At 43.4% G+C, this 26343-nt stretch overlaps 2 protein-coding genes across 4 annotated transcripts; one reads left to right on the top strand and one right to left on the bottom strand.

The window, feature by feature from the left end:
* Positions 1-165: 165 nt before the first annotated feature.
* HSPD1 (heat shock protein family D (Hsp60) member 1) lies at positions 166-9663 on the top strand. Its single transcript, XM_058809177.1, has 12 exons — positions 166-282; positions 1053-1228; positions 3965-4217; positions 4729-4811; positions 5387-5482; positions 5783-5876; positions 6252-6420; positions 6668-6767; positions 7580-7825; positions 8033-8207; positions 8796-8974; positions 9064-9663. Exons 2-12 carry the CDS (start codon positions 1055-1057, stop codon positions 9214-9216), a joined length of 1722 nt encoding a protein of 573 aa, XP_058665160.1. The 5' UTR covers positions 166-282; positions 1053-1054; the 3' UTR covers positions 9217-9663.
* On the bottom strand, positions 9365-21507 carry COQ10B (coenzyme Q10B). Of its 3 annotated transcripts, none has more exons than XM_058809182.1 (5): positions 21400-21507; positions 17847-17981; positions 16393-16585; positions 14180-14281; positions 9365-11798 (listed from the first exon to the last, which is right to left on the bottom strand). In XM_058809182.1, the coding sequence occupies exons 1-5, from the start codon at positions 21453-21455 to the stop codon at positions 11631-11633; spliced, it is 654 nt and encodes a 217-aa protein (XP_058665165.1). In that variant the 5' UTR covers positions 21456-21507; the 3' UTR covers positions 9365-11630. The 3 variants fall into 3 exon arrangements, with proteins under 3 accessions (XP_058665165.1, XP_058665167.1, XP_058665168.1); XM_058809184.1 differs by lacking the exon at positions 21400-21507 and adding an exon at positions 21217-21383; XM_058809185.1 differs by lacking the exon at positions 21400-21507 and adding an exon at positions 19980-20024.
* Positions 21508-26343: the final 4836 nt, after the last annotated feature.

The raw sequence follows: 26343 nt of genomic DNA, 5'->3' as shown, positions 1-26343 counted from the left end.
TCCAGAAGGTTCTGGAATCGCCGGGCCCCGGAACATGAATGGTTCATGCTACAAGCCCTTACCGCATGCGCACTTGTAGCCCGCGGCGCGGCGCGGCAGGCGGGCTGTGGGCGGGCACGGAGGCCATGCTGGTTCCGGGGCCGGGCGGCCGGAGCCGCACATGGGCCGGCGGCGGCGCGGGGGCGGGGCCGAGGCGGTGAGTGCCGAGCGCCGCCCGCCGCCGCCGCGCCAGACGTGCCCGCGAGTCCGCAGAGCCGCGGTGCTACTCCCGCGCTGCCGCAGGTGAGCGGGAACGCGGCCGGGCCGCCGGGCCCGCGCCGCTCTGCCCGGCTTGGGGAGGGCGTGGGGGCCCTCACCCCTTTGGCCGCGGTTACCGCGGGGGCCGCGCGCTGGGAGCGGCCGGGCCCGAGAGGCGGGAGCGGGGGGCGGCCGTGATGCAGGCGGTGCGCCCGGGTGGCGGGAGCGGGGCCCGCACCTCCTTGCGGGCCGCTGGTGGCGCGGCGGGCCTGGCGGGCGGCGGCGGGGGGCGGGCGGCGCTGACCTTGCTGCGCGTGTCCTGCTGCAGCGCCATGTGCCCGCGGGGCCCTGCCCGGCGCGGGGGCTCCGGCGGGGCTGCGGCCTTGTCTCTCTTTGTGCCCTTGGTGGCCTAGCGGGGTGGGAGCCGTACCCGGGCTCCCCTCGGCACGGCCCCGCTGCTGCAGCCGCGGGCGGGCGGGCGCGGCCCCCGCGCTGAGCACATGGAGCCGCGGGCGCTCCGCCGTGCCCTCGCCGTGTCCTGCCCCGCTCCGGGCGGGAGGCGCTCGGCCGTGCTGCAGGCCGCGCAGGGAGGAGCTGCTCCCCGCGGGTCTCGGCGGCAGGATCGGGGACACCCGGCCCGGTGCTTGCTCAACTGATGGTGTGTCTCCATTTCAGCCGGTCGAAAAATTAAAGATTAATCCTGCCTGCTTTACTTCCTAAATCTGTTCCCGCTGTTTTCCCGTAGAAGTAGCTGTGCAAAATCATAATGCCTTTTTTTTGTTTTGTTTTTCTCTACGTTTCTTTTAATATTTTAGACATGCTCCGTTTACCTACAGTACTCCGTCAGATAAGACCAGTGTCCAGAGCCCTCGCCCCCCATCTAACACGAGCCTATGCAAAAGATGTGAAGTTCGGAGCAGACGCGAGAGCTCTGATGCTACAAGGAGTAGATCTTTTAGCAGATGCTGTAGCTGTCACCATGGGGCCAAAGGTAATGGAAGACTCGGCCTTTATGTTAGCACAGACCCGGCTGAAAATACTCTAACAGAGCAGTTGTTGGGTTTCTCTCGGTGGAGCTGCGCGATTGTATTTGCAGAGCTGCAACGCAAAGGGGTTGGGGAATGGACAGGCTCCTGCCAGCAGCTGTAGTCTCATGTCCACCAAAAGCGAGACAGTAGTGCATGTGCTTTTTGTAGTAACAAAGTAAAATTGCTTGGATTTCTGTGAAAGGTATGTTATATTCGTCTAAACAGTTTGAAGGTTAAGGAGATGTGCATAATGTGTTACCAGCTCAGTTGATAACCTGTAACAGTGCAGTAGATAATGTAACTGTGTGTGTCGTCGGCTTGTTTAATTAGCATGTGGGTGGCTTGGTTGGATTTTTTTATGATACTTGTTTTGTTTGTTAATTTTTTTACTAATCACAATTTTGTATTAATTTACCTTTTAAATATTAACAAGCTTTAAAAAATATCCAAAGTGTAATGTGGAGTTCTCAGTTGGCTGGTGAATATTACCAGCCTAAATGAAATTTGTGGTAGAAGCATTCATTTGTGTTACCCTATATTCTGTCCTGGAGAATAGAGATCTGGGAGATCTGGGTCTCTTGGAAAACCTGCTATGGTATTCTGCATAGTCATGCAATGTGCAGTAGGGCTTGAAATGAGATCCCTCTTTTTGAGGAACAGACACTGATTTTCTTGGGGTTTATGTGAATATCTGTTCCCTGTAACAGCATGTGCATGATAGTTCTCCTGAGGGCTGCTTGGTCTCTGTAACATCATTTCATGTGTTTTCTGCACATTTTTAGTGCTCTACCAGCTTCATTCAAAGGCAAAAATGCCATAAAGCTCATCAGGTGAAGGTTAAGGAACAGTTGTGTCAGGAAACTGTGGCTACTTCCACAAAGGAACAAAGTTTAAGTGTAGTTGGTTAATTTAACTCCTGGTTTTTTGGATCAGGCTACTCTGAATGCTGAAGCACAGTTCTAATCCACTGGCTAAAGGGCAGTTGCTGATGCAACTTCATGCAACCTTAGGGGATTTTTGTTGGTTGTGCTGTTCTTCATTTAAAAATGGAGAGGTTACTACAGTGCCTGAGTCAGCCTCTGGCATTTTTAAGAAACATCAGTGTGGTGAGGAAACCTCCTTTGAGCCTGTTGAACACTTTAAGGAGCCCAGTTTGCAGTCTCACAGAATCTTTTGGTATTGCTCCCGCAAGTTGAACGGAACTGGTTTGTGTGGGGGCTCAGCTTCCCAATACGCCAGACCATTCTAAATGCCTGTGCAGTTACTGGTGGTGTTTGTTCCCTTCTTCAGGAACACAGGTGTTTTTGCTGAGAGCAAGCCCCTTCGTGTGATTTGTTATCTGTGGGTTTTGTTGTGCCCCTCTTCCCAGAGCTGCAAACCAAACATTAGGAATAAGACCATATCAAAGTACAAAAGAGAATTAAGCAAACTAGGAGACATTATATGAAAAACGTACTGGTAGCATGCTCCTCCAGAGAGGAGTTTTCTTACTCTTGATTCACCTTTATATTTAGAAGTGCAGGTCAAATAAGATATGAGTAGGGAATGCAATTTGGCACAACTGTTCCATGGCACAGAGGGGAATTTCCAGAAGCTGTTCCCCAGGTTCAGCCTGAGGAACTGAAGCAGAACCTTGAGGCTGCTGGGGTGGTTGTGCCTCAGGAGCAGCGAGGCCTCGTGCCTGGCGGGCAGCCAGGGCTGGTTCAGCCATGGAGGCAGATGTGGGTGGGCTCTGAGCAGGGAGGGGCACAGGGCACCACAGCCCTGCACGGAATCCTTGCCCGGCTCCCCTGGCGTGGGATCCCCCCCGGGGCTGGAGCCGAACCTGACACACAAGGGAGGGACCTGGGACAGTGCAGGGACAGTGCTGAGCTGGGCACTCGCTGTGCCTTCCCTCTCCAGCAGCTCCAGCTCTCAGCACAGTACAGGAGATTCAGGGCAGCAGGAGACCAGAGGGGCTCCTTGAGTTTCTGCTGTCTCCAGCTCAAACTGGAGCGTGTTTGTTTGGGGCAGGTATTGGCTGTTGGAGTCACCTGTGAACAAGCAATGGCCTTGTGCAGGATTTGCCTTGTGCTCCCTGTATGGTTCACAGTTTCCCATGTTAGCTGTCTGTTAGTTATAATACTCCAGCTTTCCAGTTGGATCCAAGTGTGAGCTGAGATGAGGAAAGCTTGGTAAACTTGCAGTGTTTGAGAAATTACTGTAACACATGAATACAAATTTGAAGTGTTCTCAGTTGTCTTTGCTAATCACTATTGAAGTTTGCAAGTCTGCTTTTTTTCTTTCCAGCACATGCAACAAATTGAGATTTCTATTATTTGTTTTTCAACCACAAAGAATGTTTATTGTGATCTGATGAAAATTTTGACAATTTATTTGAATTGCTATATTTTTAATTTTGGGCTAAAATATTAGCATTAGAGGGAATCTCTTCAGTTTTTTCTCTAAGGTCAGTGTTAGTTAATTGCAGACTTCAGCAGTATGGCTGAAGAATGAAGTCATTCTGTGGAACTGTAAGGCCTTTGAGCCATTTTTCTGTTTTTGGAGAACCTTGGTATTAAAGTGTGTGTTTGAGAAGTCCCAGCTGAATGCCCTGTGTAAGGTGTTCAGCCGTGACTGTTCAAAATTCTCAGTTGAGCTCTTGATGGTAACATGCTTTGGGTTGGCTTGGATTTAAAATTTGGTTTTTGTCCCCCTAGGGAAGAACAGTTATTATTGAACAAAGCTGGGGAAGTCCCAAAGTGACAAAAGATGGTGTGACAGTAGCAAAGGCAATTGACTTGAAAGACAAATACAAAAACATCGGCGCCAAGTTAGTCCAAGACGTTGCCAACAATACCAACGAGGAGGCAGGAGATGGAACCACTACTGCAACAGTCCTGGCACGAGCCATTGCCAAGGAGGGCTTTGACAAGATCAGCAAAGGAGCCAACCCCGTAGAAATCAGGAGAGGTAACTTCTTCCTGTTGTTTTTAATGTTTGATCGCTGTCTTTTATTTTTCATGTCCTAAATTCGACTTGTTTTCTGTTTGAAGAGCCACCATAAAGGGTTATATGATCTTTAGAGAACACAGTTGATGTTTTTTTATACTGCAGACTCTGAGCAACCATTAATTTGTCTAATCATTGTACTATTTTAGTCAGCCTATTTAATTTGTTGTAAGTGAACTACAATTAAAGCCGTTTCTGCATTTAATTAATACAATAGCCATGTTAACAAATCTGTTAGGAATCTTGATCACGACAATATTTCGCACCAATTCCAAAAAAACCCAGCACTGCATACACAAGTGACAGTATGGAACAAGAATTATTGGTTTTGAACATGCAGACAACGCATTTTTGCAGTGTGGATTTTTGTTAGAGAGGAAATCTGTTTGTTGTGGTGGGTGGGTGCTTGGTTTGTGTTTTCTGTGCTCTGTACCTTGCTTTGTTCACTCACAAGTGCCCTGTTCATCCTCAGGGGTGATGCTGGCAGTGGATGCCATCACAGCTGAACTGAAGAAGCTGTCGAAACCTGTTACAACTCCAGAAGAAATTGCACAGGTAGGAAAAAACACAATAAAATATAACCCAAATTTAGGCAGCTGTTTCTCAGAAAAAGTTTTGTGAAGTTATGTTTGATGAAGTTAGGTTGTGTGCATCTTGACACTGGGTACTTTTCTTTATACGTCAGAAATAGTCTTGAATTGCACTGCTAGAAGTGAGTTCACAAGTGGGCAGATTTTTTCATCTTCGAGTTTCATTCCAAAGTGTGGTCTTAAAACATAAATGTGTGTACTTGGGAAGAATTGATGAGAGCAAAGCTCTGTTGTGAATGGAAGTGATGGCGGAGTACTGAGGGTGTGGTGGATCTGCTGGCTCCAGGTGTGTTGGTGGTGCCAATAACAAAAGTTACTTGTGCCTGTGCCTGGAGGTGGCCTGGGTGTGAGTCCAGGCAGGGAGTCTGGCTCTGCTGCAGCTGCCCAAGGCCCTGAGCCCTCGTGCTGTGAGTGTGCTGTACTCTGCTGCCCTGCCTTGGCAGAAATGGCAGTGTTGCACATGGTTATTCTGATTTTTTTTCTTTATCATGAGGAAGCTCCTTGCGCTGGGAAATGATATTAAATGTCTTATTCTTTCAGGTTGCCACAATATCAGCAAATGGAGATCAGGAAATTGGCAATATAATCTCTGATGCAATGAAAAAGGTTGGACGAAAGGGTGTGATCACTGTCAAGGTAAGAACTGGCCAAGTGACTCTCTTCTCCTGTTAGGGATGGCTTCTGCAGCTCCCATTCCATAATTCCTCCCCAGCTGCAGCTGCTGCTGCAGCTCCCCTTCCATAATTCCTCCCCAGCTCCTTTAGATCAGAGTTTGATCACTGTTCCCTCTTACATTCTTCCTGTTTTGGAGAGAAGCACATGAAACTGATGTGGGATCCAGAGCCTTTCAATCTATTGTGCATGATATGCTAAAGCTGTACTTGTGCTTTTGCAGCAAACCAGAGATTTTAATGCAGACTTCCTTGCATTTAACAGGATGGAAAAACTCTAAATGATGAACTGGAAATTATTGAGGGTATGAAATTTGACAGAGGCTACATCTCTCCATATTTTATTAACACAACTAAAGGTGAGTTACAATAAGTTAGGTCAAACACCTCCAGTGGTTTGTGTTAAAGGCTTTACAGTCCCGTATGCTGTGCACCACAGCAAATAGAGCAGGGGCTCCTTGCCCATCAGAAACTTGAACTTGCTAAAAGCTTGGAGTGTCAGGGTTTCCTTTTCCTTCTCTGCAAAGTGTTCCTGTGAATATCAGGCTGGCCTTGCAACACAGCAGAACAATGGAGAATTGAGAGTGGAGTCTTGGAGAAAACAAGTCGTCTTTTTCTTAATGCAGTTGGAAAGTGCAACCATTGCACCAAAGCACCTGCTTAAGTTAAGTTAAAAGAATGCTTGATATGTTTTTGTAATGGAACTGTTCAGATAATGCATGTTGTTTCTGCAGGGCAGAAATGTGAATTCCAGGACGCTTATGTTTTAATCAGTGAAAAGAAAATCTCTAGTGTACAGTCCATAGTTCCTGCTCTTGAAATTGCCAATGCCAACCGCAAACCTTTGGTCATCATTGCTGAAGATGTTGATGGAGAAGCCCTCAGCACTCTAGTTTTGAACAGGTGAGACTTAATCCTTTTTTTTTCTATGGTGTAAGGCTCGTTCTTCTCTTACCTGTGCCAAAGAAACAACAGCTTTTAACCCCACCATGCTTTGTATCAACTCAGGCAGAACTCCAGTTGTGTCTAATACCTTTTTGAGAAAAACCACCTCAGTTTGTGATGATCTCTTTGTTTGCTTGACTGGTAGAGCTGCACTGAAATAATTTGGCATACTAATTAGACTCATTCTCTGAATTTTTGTCTTTAGACTGAAGGTTGGCCTTCAGGTTGTTGCTGTAAAAGCACCAGGTTTTGGTGACAACAGGAAAAACCAACTTAAGGACATGGCGATTGCTACTGGTGGTGCTGTAAGTAATGATGTTTTCAGTGGCTTTTTGCTGCAAGGGATGTTAATGCTTTTCAAGGAGGAAAATACTGTGCATTTCTAGATCTTTAGCTTGTATTTGCTGGGTTGCAGGCTGTATTCTGTTCTTTCAAAAATGTAACAGTAACTGATGTTCGAAACTTGCTGTTTTTTAAAATGCAGACTCTGATAATTGCTGTGTAATGCAGTCCTGGCCAACCATATGTCCTTGTAACTGACTAAGGTCACATGAGATCTCCTTGCAGGATTTAGGTTTTCAAGGGAAAGGAGGAACTCCAAGGCAATTGTTGCTTCCATAAAGAATTGCCTGGACTCAGATGTGGCAAATATAATTATTTTAAATGTTTGGAATTGACTGAATGATTTTTCTTACTACTAAATTTTGCATATAGTTGATGCACTGATTAATGTCCCTTTATGCTGCCCTTTTTTAATATGCACTTCAAAATCATAGCATGATATTGGGACCCAGAGGAGGCTGTTGAAATAAAACTTCATGTTTAAGGTAATGGCAGCACAAAGTAACCAACCAGCAAACTGTTCTTCAGTCAGTGCCATGTCAAAATCTGCAACTCGTCAAAATACAAGGAGATGATGGTGACAGGACTGAAGGAAGCACCATGAAATGTGTCAGGGGAGGTTTTCAGGAAGAGGCTCTTCACCCAGAGGGTGGAACTGCAGCAGTGTGGTTATTCTGCACCAGTAGCCTGCTGTATGGGTTCATGTACTTGTAGATAAAAATATCTGATGTGTGAGGTACCTGTGGATTGCAGCTTTTCACATAATTTCTTTCAGGTGTTTGGAGAAGAGGGTTTGAACCTAAATGTGGAAGATATTCAGCCTCATGACTTTGGTAAAGTTGGAGAGGTCATTGTGACAAAAGATGACACCATGCTCCTCAAGGGGAAGGGTGAAAAGGGTCAGATTGAAAAACGCATTCAAGAAATAATTGAACAGCTGGAGGTTACCACCAGTGAATATGAAAAAGAGAAACTGAACGAGCGACTGGCCAAGCTCTCTGATGGAGTAGCAGTATTGAAGGTATGAAGAACTTGGTAAAATCATGATGAACTAAAGCTTAGGCTTCTTGATTGCTGAGCTACAGAAGAAGACTTGCCAGTGTAGGAGAGGGTGGGTTGGCTTTCTGGCACTTGTTAGGCATTGGCAGCTTAACCTGGTGGCAGCAGTGCTGTCCCAGCTGGGCTCCTCCTGCAGCCCTTGACGTGTGGCTTGCTGCTGTGCTCGCAGGTGGGCGGAACCAGCGACGTTGAGGTGAACGAGAAGAAGGACAGGGTCACCGACGCCCTGAACGCCACCCGTGCGGCCGTGGAGGAGGGCATTGTCCCCGGGGGTGGCTGTGCCCTGCTGCGCTGCATCCCAGCCTTAGATGCCTTAACTCCAGCCAACGAGGATCAGAAAATTGGTAAGCACATGACTGGAGATGGGTGTGGAAGTGATACAAGCACACTTTCCCCTGTCCTGAGGCTTCATCAGGTGGCTTTCAGTTTGTTTTTAGTTACTTGATCTTAGAAATATCACATTTCTTTGATGTGCTGCTCTTTGAGTGGGAAGGAGCTTTTTCACTGCATTGCTGACTGGACTGTGTAAGACCCAGTAGCAGTAAAGCAGCAGTATCCCAGCACAGAGAGGCAAATGTTTAGGGTTGGGAGCTGGCTGTTAAAGGCTTTGCAGACAGACAAAGTCTAATGCTCAAGAGACTGTGAGGCAAATCAAATGGAAAACGGCTTTGTGTCATGTTGCACATAGAGGGTAATAATACTTGTTACTATTTTTTGTAGAATTAAAACTTAAATGTGCATGAATATCCTGCAGAGATTGCATTTGTTGGCAAGTGTCAAGTAGCAGAGAACCTTCCCTCCTGGAACTGACAAAAATAGCTTATGTTCTTGCTCAGAGAGTTTTCTCTTTGTATTGATCTCCAGCACTAGGGCATTCCTTGGCAGTGGGAGTGGTGTTTGTACAAGGAGCTCCAGCTATCTGTTTCTTGCAGGCATTGAAATAATCAAGAGAACACTGAGAATCCCAGCAATGACTATCGCAAAGAATGCCGGTGTCGAAGGATCATTGATAGTTGAAAAAATCCTGCAGAGCCCATCAGAAGTTGGCTACGATGCAATGCTTGGGGACTTTGTAAATATGGTAGAAAAAGGAATCATAGACCCAACTAAGGTAACCTAAAGCTCTTAATTGTCAGCTTTGCTTCCTCCCACCTCCTGTGATGGTCAGCAGGTTTTAAGTAGTTTCTTGCTTATTTTTAGGTTGTGAGAACTGCTCTGATGGATGCCGCGGGTGTTGCATCTCTCCTGTCAACAGCAGAGGCAGTGGTGACTGAAGTTCCTAAAGAAGAAAAGGAGCCAGCAATGGGAGGAATGGGTGGGATGGGCGGAGGAATGGGAGGTGGCATGTTCTAATTCCTGGCGTAGGGATGCATCATGAGCTGTGCTGTTGAAGACTGACAGTTCTGACTTCAAAAACTTGAGCTATCAGTGTGAGAGGATGGATAGTGACTGAAGTGAGGCTGGTGTTGAAAAGAATCACTGTAACCATCAGTTACCGGATTTCATTTAACACACGTGTAATTGTTTACAGTCATTGTCCATGCCTACAGATAATTTATTTTGTATTTTTTGAATAAAGACATTTGTACATTCCTGATAACTGGGTTGCAAGATCCATCTACCAAGGTCCTGATTTGAGCTTAATTAAGGCACTTGATATTCTATTTCAGAATTTCTTGGTGCTTGCCAGTACTAGAAAGAACTTGGAAGCCACTGTGCGTGAGACTAGACAATTGTGTACAAAGTAGGCAAATAGAGTTATGTGACCTTTATGTAATAAACTGCTCAAAAGTTACAAAATGTATCACCTCCTTCATCTGCACACCAAGCCATAGTTATGGGAGAGCCTGGACAGCCTGCTGTTGCTTCTAAGATGTAGTAGAAATTGACACTTATGCTTGAAAAAATGACAGGGCATTTCACTCCGAGAAACATTCCTTTGTCTAGAATGTTTCTCAGAAATGCAAGTGCTTTAATTTTGGTAAGAAATATCTAAGCTGAACTGCACTTACAGTTCTTTGAAATATTAAACTGCTCTGAAAACAAGGCACGTGCACTGACTTTATTTTGCCCTGTCTATCTGGTTATTTCACGTGCTGGAACGGGCCCAGTGCACCTTTCACACTCCCAGGGGATGAGAAGTGCCCTGAGGTATCAAACAGGTGAGTCTTTGCTAAGAAAGGGTTCTGGGGTTTTTAGGTCCTTCCTTCGTTCAGGTGTAATATGTGATTACCTCCTCACCTTGAGCCTTCCATTCTTACCTTCCTCCTTTCTGGGGTGCAGGATTTTGTGATTTTGCACTAGAAATGTTGCTTTGCCTCTTTGTGTTCTTTGCCCTGGCACCACCACTAACATTGTGCAGTCTTTTCTGCTTTCCAGCCTGCAGAATAATGGTGTTCCCAAACTTGTGTGTGTTTATACCTGATTACCTCAATCAAAACTGCTTTACAACTTCTCAGTTCTGTACAAATGACCTTTATCCATCTGTTGCTTTCCTCAGCTTCCTGCCCTTAATAAGAACTATCCTTCCACAGATGGGATGTGTGACATTCTAATTTTAAGTAAAATTATCTGAAACTCTTTCAGGGGTGTCTTTATTTTGAAACATACCTTTCTATGTTATTTAATATGCTGTTCTTCATTAACCATATGGATTACATGTGCTGCAGAGAAAGGACCAGCTTCAGCACCTGGCCTGAAGCTTCATCTAATATCAGTAAGAAAATTTGGTAATGCAAGGCAGCATAAAGTAAGGATTTAGAATCTGTTCAAACCTATTCACTTGGTTTTTTCAGACTGGGAAGAGAACATTCAGGAGTAGAAGTACTGAACATGTATGTAATCAGGATGATGTTATCACAGTGGGAGTATGGTACTGAAAAACCTCAAAGAATGGAGGTTTACTGCTCTTTTACATGATGTATGATGACAGCTGGCCTGGGCTGTTTTTGTCTGCAAGGAAGCACAGGGCCTCCTGTTACCTGCTTCCAGGGAGGACAGCACAGGTACCTGGTTCTCAGAGGTAAACCTTGCTTTGAAGTGTTCTGTTTGCATTAGGTGAGATGGAGGTAACCAAAGTGCAGGGTGTACCAGGGAAGGAGTGGCAAGGAGCAACTTCAGCCTGCCAAACGTACTACAAGCTCCAGAAGACAGGTGCACTGGGCACCACTGGCTGTAGCTGAGACTGCTGCACTCAGATTACAGTGCTCCTTATGCATTTCATCCCTGAAAACAAGGGCAGTGAGAAAGCAGTTGCTGGTCACTCTAGGGGCAGTGGGAAATCCCTGACTTACCTCTGCCACTCATTTGAATTCAAAGCACCACTCCTCAATGGCAGCCAAGCTGTGCCATTCTCTGGGAAGGCAGTGTGTCAGTTGGCCTCTGCCTTGGGCAGAGCTGGCCGAATTGATGCTCTGAAGTTACACTCCCACCAAGCTGAGTTAATAAGTTACAGCACTGAAAAACGCCAGGAGCTTGGCTAGGGCAGAGCTGGGGCTGTGATTCCAGGAGCCGTTTGGCGTTAACGGCAGCCGAGATAGCCTGGGTTACAGCAGCTGCCAGGTGCCTGGTACTGATAAGGCTTTAAGCTGCACTTGATTGCAGCTTTTGAACATTCTATGTCTGTCTGTCTGAGCAGGTGTGCTTGGCACAGGGTGAGATCACACCCGAGCTCAGATAAGAAATGAATGCCCCAAAGGAGGAGCAGGGCACTTTGTACAAGTGAAGTGTACAGACAAGTTTATAGCTGGGGTTGTTACAGTTTCCCTTTACGTCTGATGAACTTCATGCAGCATCAGCTCCCGAGGAATGCTGGTTTCTGGGCCGTGGAGTTTGGATGCTCTTCTTTCAAAGGCAGCAACCATCTGCTTTACAACTTCATCAAAAAATAGCGTAGCAAGTTTTGAGTGTAGAAGTGAACGAAATTCAAAAGAAATCTGTTTAAGAAAATAAAGATAATTATTTTTCCTATATATACTGTTGTAAAATGCTGTTACAAATAGACAACTCCTCTCATTCAGTTCTCTGAAGTAGTCATTTATATTTACCTAAAATGTCTTTTCTTTTGTAAATGGTTCATTACAAAAGAGGTTTGGGAAAATGAAAAACTACTGACAAACAATAACTTATTTTGTGCACAGAATTCACTTGAGGGAAAAAGCTGTCTGAGGAAAGTCCTGCGTGGCAAGACAACAGACTAACAGGTAAGCTGGAGCATGCCCAAGAAACTTAAAAGCGACTTGAAATAGTTACCTGTTAAATGCCAATATTTTAAATCAGTCTTTCCTTTTGGTGGCAGTAGTTCTGGTAGGTTCAAACAAGCAGTTTAATGACTAAAATTACAGATTTGTTTGTGTGTCACAGCTCCCACTCCTGACCTGACACCAGCAGTCAGTGAAATGGTTGGGAGTTAGTTAATTTTTGTTATTCCTGAAAAATCAGATTTAATGCCACAAGGAGCAAATACAGCTTCTCCCCAACTCCTTATGAGCAATGCATATAACTGCAAAGCAGTAGCATAGACGTAATTAAACAGCTTGGCCCATAAGCCAAGTGTAGCTTCGTTTACATTTGTTTGACCTCAAGCATCAATAAAATTAATGTGCCTCTTGCAAGTCTGAGAGCTGTCATTGAGGGCATGCAGAGCTCTGCACAGTGGGGATGTAGAGTCTGGCATTGTGCTCAGCAATTATGTCAATCTTAAGGTATGCAATACATTAATGAAGTTTGCAGGTGGTAAAAAGGGTGGTGTGCTTCAGTCTATGAACCAAATCATTTCAGAGCTGAAACCAAAGTAAGAAAAGTTCCCTGCTGTATGTGGATGTCTCCTGGAATCAGACTGGCAAAACAGGATTCAGCAGCTTGTGGGAACCAACATAGCTCAAAACTCAAATAACGTTTTTTAAAGCAAACAAGCATTCTTGAAGTTTTCTCTGGAATATCTGTAATTGCAGGGCCTGTTTTGAGGAGTTTGTTGTGAAATGTTTATCATCGCGGCCTGCACATGCCCAGAGGCAAGGAGCAGCAGGGCAGGCACCGGCAGAGGTTCAGCTCAGCCAACTGCACTTCCTTCCTTTGCTGCCTCCAAACAGGCTGAGCAGTAAGATGTGTTGATAGTGTTCCCCCCAGAAAATGAAAATGTCCATGTCCAGTTCTGTTTTTATTCCATTTAACTGAAGTTCTTGACCTGAAATGTCAAAATGTGGCTTTGGTTTGTGAGGTGTGGTGCTGTTTTCTCACAGAGCCTGTATGTAGAACGTAGGCTTTAAATAGTTGTTTAATTAAAGTTTTTTAACTGATTTATGGCTTGGGTTAAAAGATAGCTTATATGTGTTAGTAGAAAGAACTGACACTTATTTGCCTAAAGAAATACAAATAACATGAGCACATATCATGCAAACCATTAAAAATTGTGGTTCTTTGAGCACCTGTAGATTAATTCTTACTGTTAAACTGCATGAAGTGCAATATAGTATTAAGCTGAAAGTTAATAACCCAAGGAGGTTAATGTGCTAGTTTAAAAATACTCCAAAAGCTTTTTCCTATTCACTGAAGATAATTTTCAAAGCAGGGTATTCCAGCAGATGGCAGCAGAATTAGCCCAGCTCTGTGTATTTTAGCAGCCTGTTCCAATCCCCAGCTCAGTGCTTTGTTACACACTTTGTTAAAAAATGCAAGAAAAAATGTGATGGCAGACAAACCAGAGAACACGGAAAAGCAGTAACTGGAATGGAAACAGCTTTTCTGGGAGTTAAATCAGGCTAAATCAGGTACTGGATTTAAAGAGCAATACTTTTGGGCTGCAGTGATATCCCATCACAGATTAGAGACAGCAAAAATCTATTACACTTGTGTTAGAGAAGGAAGGAGTAAGGCTTAAAAAGTGAAAGAGTAAAACTGGAAGACAGGAAATTAAACTGACCACACTGCAGCCCAAACAGGACAGATGGCAGGACACTGACTTTCTGGTACCATTTAGGTTGCAGAGTGATTAAAGAATATAGCAAAGTATATTTAGCATTTCTCCTGCACTGGGCTGTCTAAAACCTTCACTGTGTTTAGTACTGTAGGGTGAGAGGTGCCTGTCCCAGACTGTTTCAGGACACAGGGACACCTCACAGAATGCTGTTTCTGAACAATACTGAAGTGGTTTCCAACAGTAAAGTTTGCAAAATATTTTTTGGACAGAACTGACTAAAGCTAACTTGTTTTCTGTGTTTAAAGAAGTAGTAGAGGCATTTTAAAAAGTGCTCTCAGTTGAAGATAAGTGTCTCTATGTTCTGCTCCTAGCATGTGGCACTTTAATTACCATACTTACTGAAAAATCCAATGTACATGTCCTTGGATACCCAGGGATACCAGGGCTCAAACGCCACACTGTTTCCAAGTGATTAAAGAGTTTCCCATCTGTGCATGATGCCTAAAATAAAGGTTTGAAAATCAAGCTACAATTAGGCTTTTACAAATGTGACAAACAGGTATTACTGAAGCTTGTGTTTACATTTTGTTAAATAGTGATGGTTGTGGCATAGTTAAACCTGTTCTTACAGCACAGCCAGCATGAAATCCAATATGCAAAGATGGCAATTATGGCAAAGTAACTGAGGTCCTTCCAAGGCAGAGGAAAATACTGTGTCTGAGTGTCATAACACAGATCTGTGGCATGATGCATAGAACATCCAAATACATAACCTCAACTGGTTTGGAATTTGTAGAGAAAATTTCTGTAACTTTTTCTTGGGTCATTTTTGTACAAGTTCCCATTGTTAGCCCAAGGAGCTCTGCTCCAAGAGACTGCCCCCAGGGAATAGGTGTTGTTTGGCTTGGAGAGCTGTGCTGAGGTGACTCATCTCAGAATAATCACCAGCACAAAAACACCGACATTTCTCTTTCCAGGAATGAGATAATGCATGGCCTTGCTACTTCTATATCAGAAAGGGAAGGAGTAGAGGGAAGATGAGATACAATGAGCTGGGCCTGCTTTTCCCTACTGCTATCAAAACAGCAGGAAAAATGGGAAAACTGCCACTGTGTTCCTCCTTCTCCCAGTCTTAAAGTAGCAAACTCACTCCATGCTTTCCCCCTCAGCAAAAACTGCTGTTACCAATCTGATTTTTCCATTGTTTATGCCCTAAAAAGGGGAAAACCTTAAGCAGCAAACCCATTCCCATCTTGTGCCTGAGCAGCACACAAGGTTCCTTTGCCTGGAGTTACTTGAGAGGACAGTGAAATGGTCCAAGCACACAATCACTTCCCTAGAAATGTTCCTGCACTTCTGTGGACATCATGTAAACCTCTAGGAAAAGTAATTGCAGCAGAGAAAAGGCTAATGAGCCTCAGGGAAGGCAATCTGAAGAAATGGCTTTCCTCACCACTTTTGTGAGTCTTTTTTCTGAGACAAGAATTCTTCTTTTGAGTGAATTAAGAGGGAAAAAGAGTTGGTAAGCCAATCTGATAGCTGTGTGAAAGAAAAAAGCCTGTCTTCTCAGGAAACTGTAGAAAAGGAAAGCTCTCAGATTTTCCATTATAGCTGCTCAACTTTTTTTAATAGAGAAGTTTTCTTTTCTTTCCAGAATCAGTAAGGATACTGAATAAAGGCATTTTGCATATTCCTTTTTCCAATTTCCATATCCCCTGTACTTCAGAAACTCATTTTCTGTTAAGTGTCTCTTATTAGGAAGCCTAGAAAAGAATAGTGAAATAGAATTTTTAAACAATTATCTTGAACAGCAATCAAATGCTATAATTTCCACTAGTTATTCCAAACCAATCAGGATCTGCCAAGGGAGAGGCAGTTTTTCTACAAGGAATCTGTTCTGAGCCATTATTTACCAAAACAGATTTGAACATATAAGACAAATAGAAGATCCAGGCCTCATTTAACATATTTTACTTGACACTTTTCTACTTTTCTCTTAATTATTGCTCTTGAAAAGCTGAAAGGAAAAATAGAACTGCTTCTCTTGTGAAAAAATTAATTGTAAAAAATTGACTTTAAATCCACATTTCCTTCTTCTCATCACTATATTGAATAACCATCTCTTCAGCACATTGTACTGCAGCTTAGCTTTTTTTTAGACTTTTCATATTAACTAGTTAAAACTGTGAGAAGAAAAGTAATGACAGATAAGTCATTATTATTCACGAAGGCATCAGAAGCTAGAGTTGTCTGACAACTTTTAACTGGGTACTTATTTTGCATTCAGAGATGCTTGGACAAAATAAATTAAAAAAAAAAAAAAACTAAGCAAAAATGTTAATATCTTCATTTAATGCCTGCCAGCTTTGCAAATAAAGACACATTAAAGAGTGATTTCCTCTCCTCCCTCATGTGGCAGGTTGTTTCAAAACACATTCAAATTCTCCCCAGTTTATCTAAAGTCTTTAAAGAAAAGCAACACAAGTTTTGAGCCACACAAAGAACTTCCAGCATCGATTTTGTTTTAAGGCAAGACATTCCTGGAATACTCAAATTCCAACACACAAAAGTTAAGGAAAATTATGGTTAGGAGAAAAGAAAAATACAATTACCTTAACTAAATGTGGTCTCACTAGGGTTACAATGGATGTGTATCTCTCTACTACAGGAGGGAATCCTATTTCTAGCTCTGCTTTGCAGTACCCAGAGCGCCTCGAGAGTATGTCGGACTTTTTACACCAAGGAACAAAGAGTTTGTAATTCTCCACAACAGCAACAACTTCATACATCTCCTGCATGGAATACCTGGAAATGGACACAAGAACATTACAGTTACAAGGTATTTAAACTTCACATTACTATTCAAAATCAAGGATGGTTTATGTGGCATAGGCAGTTGAAAGGTGGACATAGTCACTACCACTGATTTTGGAAATTGAGAATGCAGCTTTGCTAATTAAGAGGAAAGCACTGTAATACACTGGTAATTGTTTTTTGCATAAAGAAGCAAAATATCACACACCATCCAGCAGTAGCTTTAGTGAATAATGAACCTAGTGCCTGCTACTTCCTTCATAGAGCCCAAATAAAAAAGCTTAATTAAAAAAACAGATGCAATGGGAAAACCTTCCAGCATCACAGAATGGCTGATGTTGGAAGGGACCTCTGGACCTCATTTATCCAACACCCCTGCTCAGGCAGGATATTGAAATCAGATGAAACACTATTAGGGCAGCATTTTAGCTGATTCTGCTGTAACATGGCAAAGTATTACACAGTTATGGGTTTTAATTTTTCATTCTGACTCTGAAACAGATGGGATTAAGCATGTGCCTAATTTCCTTTAAAATGAAGCATATGTTCAACAGCACTTAGCAGTGAGCACTATTGGACAAAGGCCCTCTTTGAGTGACTAGGCAAGATCTGTTGCAGCTCAAGAACTATGAAAAAAAGGATTGTTAAGTATAGTAATAGTAAAAAAAAGCTAATAAACAGTTCATACTGTTGTGGACCAGAAACTGGGAAAATCCCAGTATCATTGCATAAACTGGGATTTTCCCACTAGCTCTAAGGCAAACAAGGTTTCAAAATCTTTGTCTGTGTGAAGTTTGTTCATCACAGAACTAATTACTTTTCTTCTTTTAAAGAAATAAGAAAATCTTGAGAAGTATAATATAATGTAAGTGCAAACTTTAGCATGTGTTTGGGAGAGAATGGAACAGGGTTTTCACACCTGTTGAGTTATTCATATTTTACTAGATGAAATTCTTAAGTGTATTACTCCATTTCAAGGTTGGCTTTGTTTTGTCATGGAATGGAACAGTTATTTCTGCTGTTTCTTGCTATGGGCCAAGGGCTTTGGGTTCCTACATTTTTAATATTATCTTTCAGGCTGGTAAACCTAATCTCTACAAATTCTGAAAGTCAGAACTCCTTTCTATGCTCCAGAGTCTTACATGTGACTTCAGGGACACCCAGTCTTTTGAACTACTAGTGTTTTGGATTAATTACAGCAAGCACAAAATCAATAAGCATTTAAAGCATCTTTCCACAGTCTTGTACCAACCCTATAATTCTTCTCTCAGAATACTCTTTTCTTTTATTTATTAGTGGTGCAGCAACATTGAAGAAGTTTCTTGAAAAAGTGTGGCTCATCACAGGAGAAGTTCTGGTCATCAGAATACCACAAGAAGCCAAGTGCCTGAGAGAGGGAAAATGCTTTTAGATGTGTTTCATATCAGCAAAATAAACAACAATGCATTCAGGTACGACAAACCATCTCTTGTATAACATTATAGAAAATGTCAGCCAGATGGAAAAACAAAGGCTTGTAACAATATAAACTGTCAAACACACAAGGGCCACCCTTTTTTTTTTCTCCCTAAGAGGAGCTAAAAATAGCCCCCAGTGATGCCAGCAGTAACTGGCAGAGTGCAGGACAAAGGGCCCCATTAACCACTGGCAGCTTGAGTTCATGCCCAAGTCTCACATGCACTTAGCCTGCAGAAGAGGCTTTCTAAACAGCAAAAACGAGGCACAGTTTGCAATGCTTTACCCTTTTGGAATACACTAATTAGAGAAGGGTTCACTTGGAAACAGAAAGCTGAACTCTGCTATAATCCCTCTGCTGCCACCCTTCTCTTAAAAGGACAATTTCATTTGCAAGTCTTTCAGAAGGTGCTTTGTTTACCCACCTTTCAACATTTTCTTCAGAAAATATCACTAGAACCTTGGATGCAGTGTTTTCATAAGTAAAACTCAACAAATTACCTTTAAAAGTACTAGCAACTCCAAGATTGCACCTCGGTGTTCTCAGTGAACATCTACACTAAAATCTAACAAATATTCACTGTGTGTAACAGTTCTGCTAAATCACTGATTTTCCTCAGATCAGGTCAGTCAAGATGCAAAATGCTGCCTGAGGAGCTCTGAATTTTGGCAGCAGGAAAGTAAAAATGCCACTATTTGCCCAGAATGACTCTACAAACATAAGCTAACAAGTAACTCAGGTCTTTTACTGATCTTCCTCTAACTATACAATCAGGACTATACTTCTGATTCACATGGTTAAAAATGGAGCCAGCCTCTTTTACTCAGAACTAGGCTTCTTTGGGTTTGGTTGGTTGCTTTGTTGTTTTTTTAGACACAATGAACAGGTAGATGCCCTTTTTCTTTTTTTTTTTTTTTTTACCAAGCACCAAATTAATCAGCAAATTAGTTACCAATTTTGAATGAAATTTAATTAAAATTAGCAATATGTTCTTTAAAATCAGCATAATTAAGAATTCTAATGAAATACAGTAGTTTATCCATGACTGAGCACATCAGCTTACATGGTCACTGTATTAGGAGTCAGGTAAATAACAAACTGGTAGAGTTTAGAGGAAAATAATCATTATTAGCAGCTGGTTAGAAACAATCTACAAACTTTTTAAAAACCAACTCTGCAACTGGGATATGAAGCATGATGCCTGAAAACACACTGTAATCACTGCAGTTGAAAAGAAACTAAAATGGGACAGAAGTATTGCATCAAAATTAAGAGAGAATAGGTCCACTTTAAAAGCCTTTAGATTCTGCAAATGTTGGTAACAGTATCTCAAGGGATGTGGACAAAGTCTGTTTTTTTCCAGACAGACCATACGAGACTGTTAAGGAAAAGCTTTGGCAGGAATGCTGGAAGAGTGCCAGTAACATCGTAGCTGCCTCAACCAGATTCTCAGAAGGTGTTCAAATGTGTGGAGCAGACCTAATTCTGCACAGCTGATTTACATTCCATTTTCTGGGATATGTACAGGACACAGTCCAAACCAGTCACCAGGGTTTGTCTCCTGGTTTGATTTTTACTGTAATGCCTTGCCAGTCTATTGTTTCATGCAGTTTTATCTGAACTTGTTTCAGCCACAGGGCTGAAAAACAATCCCTCCAAATAATCTCTCAGCTGCTGAAAGACTGTGTCCTTGCCACTTGAGGAAGGCAAGGTTAAGAGGCTGTAATGCTAACAAAGTATGGTGAGACTCCGTCCCTCTCCCAATTTTATCTGAAGAACAGATGCTGTGAGAATGTGCTGGGCTGGCTCCCAGGTCAGGGAAGCAGATCTCTAAGAAATCCCTTGATTTCCATGGACTGTCACGTGTTTTTGTGAACCTGACCTGGGCCAGTGAAGAAAAGCCAAGCCCATTCTAGAATTCAGACACACCTGCCATCTCTGTATTTATCTCCTGCCAGTGACAGAAGCATCTCCACTCACTCCTGCCACTCGCTGCTTCCTCCCTGAGCACCTGAGGAGTGACCACGGCATCACCCAACTCCCATGGCCTGAAAAGGAAGCATTTCTGGAGTATGACATGCACATGCAAGTGATCCATATTCTGTGATTCTTTTAAATTTTATTTTTTTAGTACCTACACAATTTTCTAAGCCTGAAGATTAACTTTTTTGAAAAAAATGGCTCTCTTAACTCCTCAGTGCAAACATTTAAATTAGTGCCAGAAGCATGCCAGGGTAAATGTGTTTACAGTACCCCAGCTGATACTTTCATCAAGTTAGCAATATCTGACTTTATGGTCTGTGAGGCACGAGTTGATCCCATTCAAATTCTTTGCCAACAGCTGCTTGTATCCCAAAAAATGAGTGTACCAGCAAGTGCGCTCACTAGCATCTCAGTCTGAATAAGCACACGAGACTAATTTCCCACCTGAGCCCTTGAAGCCTGCTAGTGAGCACAGTGAGGTCCCGCCGAGCTGGCAGCAGGTACAGAGTGCATTCCGGGGACAACTGCAGCGCTGAGGCGTCCCCAGCTCCAGGGCTTCAGTAACCCAGATCACTGGGTTTGATCCAGCTCGTGCTTGCTTAAAGCCAGCTGCCAAGATCCCTGCAGCTTCCACTAGAAACATTTTTAAACTGAATTTGCAAGCAGTTCCTTAATGGGTTTCCTTATACCAAACACCATCCCAGCAATTGATTTTGCCCTGGAGACTCTAATAAATTACTCTTTAAAACAGCAATTATGTTGGCCAGGACTGAACGAATTTAATATCGCAGACACAACACTGAGATTATACCACAAAGAATATACAGTAAAAAATGTGGTCCAGTGTTACATTTTACCACTGCACAGTTAACAGTTCTGTTAACAGTCAAATGGCTGCATGAAATTTGACATCATGACCCAATCTCTGTTTCACTTTTTGACAGTTTTTATGAGGATGACAGAGTTCGATAAAGAAACACAGCAGCACTGCCACGGTGAGACTCCATCCCTCTCCCAATCCCTCTCACAGCGGCACTGCCGTAACTGTGCTAACAGGTGAACCTTTTACACTAAGATTTTCAAATCGCACTCTCTCATCTGCTTGCTTTTTTTTCTTTCAGATGAAAGGTTAACTCTTCACCAAAGCATATTGTTTTTCTGAAGCTGTTGCAGCCAGCCTTACACACGCTCAGGTGAGAAGGAACTTGTTGCATTATCCGAAGCGGAAAACATCCGGGCGCTCCCTCAGCTTTGGACGGGTTGCTCCCAACTCTGCCACTGTCTCGGCAAACAGGAGGCGAGTTTCTAACCGGGCACGCGGCCCCTCTCAGTCACGCCCGCGGTATCCGCGCCTCGCCCCGCGTACCTGGCGGCGGCCGCCGTGGCCATCGCCCTGCCGAGCGCCGCGCCGCTCCGCGCCATCCCGCCCGCGCTGCTGCGGCCGCTGTGCCCCGCCAGGCGCGGGGCTGCCCGCCCTGCCTGCGAGGGCGCGGTCACGGGACAGCGCGCGCGGCCGCGGCGCCCCGCCTGATTGGCTCGGCGGCGCGCGAGCCCCGCGCGCGGCCATAATTGGGCTGGAGCGCGGGGGGCGCCCGCGGCGGGAGCGGCTTCGACCCCGTGTCCGTCCCCGTGTCCGTCCGCGTGTCCCGCCCCGTGTCCGTCCCCGTGTCCCGCCCCGTGTCCCATCCCCGCAGAGCGCCTGACCCGGGCGGGTCCGGGTCCGCGGGAGGAGTCGCTGGTGCTCGTCCCGCCTCTGCTCGGTGCGTGCTCAGGGTTACAGTCAGCGGCAGCTTCACAGCAAGGCCACAGACCTGTCGGTAATCACAGAGCACCGTCTGACCACAACTTGGGCCAAAGAAATCAATTAATTAATCGACTAATTAACGCTTTCTCGTAATTCACCTTTCAAATAACCTCTCTCAAGGAAAGCGTGTGTTACAATTACTCTGTGATTGGAGACCTGCTGTTTAAACACAACTCATCACACTTTTCATATTGTGTGTAATACGTGTTTACATAAATTGTTAAAAGGTAAGACTGCAAAATCTATTTCCATAAAAATAGTTTGGGTTGGCTCTTTTTTTTTTTTTTTTTTTTTTTAATTTAGAACCAGGTATAGTCTTGACTGGGAATCTTGAATTAAGATTGGTATTTTCACATCCTGAACTTGACTTGTGTCTGGGCTGCATGCACTAGAAAACCAGCCTGGATATATTGCCAGCAATGTCCCTCCAACTACGGGAGGAACCCATTCCCTCCCATTTACTATGTAAATGAAGCAATGCTAGTTAAAGCTGTTGGACGCTGAATGCATTAAGAAGTGAGAAGATTTCTGGGCAAAAACAACAGTTCAATTATATAAAACTACAACAACATCCTCTTCAGAAAATTGATCCTTTTAATTATCCCAGCCTCCTTGCCATTAGCAAAACCACTCATCAATAAATAAGCACACCACCAATTTGGATGACAGACTCAATGGAGCAGCTTTTACTTTACCACCTCAGGGTATGGAGTTTTTCAGATAAGCTGTCCTGCAGCATGTCTCATTGACTTGATGAGAAACAGAAATCAGTAAAATCCCATGACCTCCAGTGCAGGTGAAGAACAAACTGCAAAGCCAGAAATACAAACACAGCCCCAGTCCTGTGCTGTCCTCCCCTCCTCTAGCCCTTGTTACCAACCTCATCTGTGTGTTGTGCAACTCCCACGAGTGCTGCTGGTATTGGCTGGGTTCTGTGTCTGTCGTTCTAGCTTGCTCAGTGCATCAGGAATTACCTCTTACAAAGACTGATGTAGTTCAGTGTTAGAATATTTGAAGAGCATTGAGAAGTTCAAGGTGATGGATTCCAAAGGCACTTAAAAGGGTTTTGCCTTTTTTGTTCTCTCTTGGTAGGCTCAGGATTAAAGTTCTTAAACCTTGCTTGATACCTGGTGCTGGAAGAGAGAGCTGCATTTACTGACTCTGACAGGAAGAGTGGCCCAAATTAATCCTTAACACCAGAGGGATGCAAGACATTTCTGATGCATCAGAAAGAGATGTACTGTAGGATCACACAGGCTGGGTTTTTTTCTAAATGTTATTTTTTATAACACTACCATCATTAGAAGGTTAGGTTTAAATTCTGATTATGAGGTTTATACTATTAAAAACAATAATTTTAATGACACGTTTCAGTGGGCAAAGAGTCAGTGTTTGACAAGGAGAGCATATCCCTGTGGAAAAAAAGGCTATTTTTTATTCAGCTCTGTTCCTACAGATGAGTGAAAAGAGCAGCTGGTTTACCATGTTCCTTAGGCAGCCAGAGATATGCTGAGGAAAACAAAAGTATTGCCATTGTGTTCCTGTTTATACATGAGTTTTGAATAATACTTGCCTTTGAAAGATCTCAAAATACCTCTCAATTATACACGTAGGCTGGGAAAAATTATCTACATAGGTGATTAATCAGGATAAAAAAAATCACATAATTTTTTTTATATTTCATACAGCACCAGTGAACTTGGTGTTAGTAATAATTGAAGTATTTGGCTGTAAAGGATTAGAGTTGTTTGATCTTCATAAGGTTTTGGTGGACTAAAAAATCCAAAAGATGTTTAAAATCTCAGTGCATATTTGCTCACAGCCAGATTTGAAATCCAGCTGCTCTGTTCTTACTCTGTCCTACTTCCAAAACAGTGCTGTGTGTATGTATTGAAGTGCTCAGGAAGAACATGATCTGCACCAAACCATGCAGAGCCCGGGCTCAGCTGGGGCAGGCTGGGGATATTTCTGTGTGGGGAGGGGCAGGTGTCTGCAGCAGCCCTTAGCCAGCACCCTGCCCCTGCCAGCCCTGGGACTGTGCCTGGCTCCTCTTGGCAGAAAATCTACCAAAACACCCTCAGACTCCCTCAGGGGAGCCCACAGGACTGTGGGAGCACAGATGACCGTCCCATCCCATCTTTGATTTCTCTTCCTCAGCCCACCCTTACTGGCAGTGACACAAATGGCTTGTGTTCAGGTTATGCACATCCTACAGAACACCCTCATGTGAAATCCTCCAAAAAGTTTATCTTCCTGTGTGTTTTTTAACTCACTGGCTTGCCAGTGACAAAAAGGATCCTTTCTACATTTATTTCTTCTTGACATCAGAAAAAAAAAATGGGACTGGAAGAGATTTTATTTTGTGCTATTTTTTTCTTTTGCTCATATTGTTTGAGAAGTTTCTACAGAGTTGAAACAGCTGCTGTGGTTAAATATTTCCTCTCTTTGTTTTAAGAACTTGTGCCCTTACCTTTAATAGACACATGGATGTCAGTGATCTGTCCCTGGCACCTGAAGCTGAGCACAGGCCTGGGCAGAAGGAAGCACTAGGAGTTTAGCCCAGCTTTGTAGCTTTTTGCATAATGTCAGCTCGTTGTACAGCTCTTTACTTAGTGGGTGGGGGGAAAAATGGATACAAATAAAAAGTTACTTTTGGAAGAAGCAGCACGAGGATGTAGTCAAAAGCCTGCCTTCTTTGAGTGGACCAGTGCCAGAATCTTCTGCTGGCACAATAGCTGGGGTCAGTCAAGGACAGGCAGAGTCTGGATACTTCTTTCAGCAGCAGTGCCAGCTAGTGACAGCTTAAGCTGCCCTTGAAATTGGACCTGAATCTTACATAAAGCAGGAGCTTGAAGGTCTGTTACTTAGGTAAAAGATCTGCAAAGCTTGAGGGCTCTTAAATCCAATCTGCTTCAAATCCATCCAGGAATTTCTGTGAACTCTGTGGTCACTTGTATGTGTGGGAGAGGGATGGGAACTCAGTAGGGCTGGTAAAGCACCAAGTAACAGCCCTGTCTGAATCCTGTGGAAGCTGTGGGATGGAGTTCATGTTCAGGAGGCACAAGTACACATTCAGGCGTTTGACAGCCAAAAAGAACCCAGGGCAGCATACAGAATTTGGTGGAAAAGCAGGGAAGAGACACAAACAAAAGGCAGTTCTCTCATTGTTTCACCACAGCACAAATTCTGTTAGCATTCACAACACATGAGTCCCTTTAATGTGTGAAATGGCACATTCCAGAATGATTACCTTAAAGCGTTCCTTGGGACCTCATCCCTCACTCAGGTCTGCTTAATAACAGCAGAAATGAAATATTGTAACTGTTCTGCTTAGGAGAAGTGAGGCTGAAGAAACAGGAGAAAGTAACTGCAAATTGATCTTCATAGTGAGCATGTGACATTTCCTTAAAATAGTCACATGCATTCAATTCTTGCAGTGGGGAATTAGTTTGCCTCAACCTTACAGTCACATGTCCTGGGCAGCTTGGTAAATATCTCCTTTTGTGGCCTATGAGTATGTGCAAGTGCATCTTCCCAGAAATGCAAATGTGAGTTTAATAACACTGAGAATAAAGGACAGAGGACTTTCTGCACCTTCAAGTGACAGTTCCTCTGAACATTTGAGTACATTTAGTTAGTAAATTATTAAAAGCAGAACTGTTCAGCAAACTCCTGCAAACCAATCAACACAAAGCAAAGACTGACAGATCTTTAGATCAGTTGGTCAATCAAATAGGCATGTTAACACAAAAACATGAGCTTCACATTATTTTCTTTAAGATAACCCTCAAAAAGCCATAATGTAACTACCAGCTTACATCAGGGGAGTGGTTAGTGAAGAGTCAAGATGAGTTTTGCCATCATGCATTTATCACCCTATTCAGAAAGAGTTTATGCATTTTACCTGATGGAAAGTTCTCAAGTCGACTTCACTTGTTGCAAAGGCTTCTGAGGAGATTAGGGACTTAGCAGGTGTATAATGAAACATGATAATAAATAAACTATAGAAATTTACACGTTACACTGTGTTATGAAATACCATTGATGTGCTGAATCATTAAGCAGTTGTGGACTTTGTACCTAGGTTGCATAACCAGCCTTGGAGTTTTACAAAGTTGAGACAATAAAAAACTAGCTTGTTCACAGCACTTGACTGTAAGGGGGAGTTCCCAGGGCTTTGCATGTGGACAGAATCAATCCTAGTCAGTTATCAGGTATACAATAGACAGTGATGCTGAAATCTGTGTATATCACATCAACAGAACAGGGGGAAAAGTTACTAATTCCCAAATGAAATGTGGATGTGGTGTGAGGGCAGTTATTGCAGAACAGCTAAACAATTTGTTTACATCCCCCACCTAAGTCATGTTCATAAACATCTGATTGTTCCTCCTCTCTTCTAGACTATACTGAGTTTGCTCAAGTCTCTGATAAAATGCCATCAGTGGCTTTGACTGAGGTAAGTAAGGTGAAACAATTGCTCTCCAGGTTTTGTACACAACACAA

This window comes from Ammospiza caudacuta, chromosome 8, assembly GCF_027887145.1.
Source record: "Ammospiza caudacuta isolate bAmmCau1 chromosome 8, bAmmCau1.pri, whole genome shotgun sequence".
In the NCBI taxonomy this organism is placed as follows: domain Eukaryota; kingdom Metazoa; phylum Chordata; class Aves; order Passeriformes; family Passerellidae; genus Ammospiza; species Ammospiza caudacuta.
The sequence above is the reverse complement of the archived record's forward strand: the minus strand, read 5'-3'. Positions and strand labels throughout refer to the sequence as shown.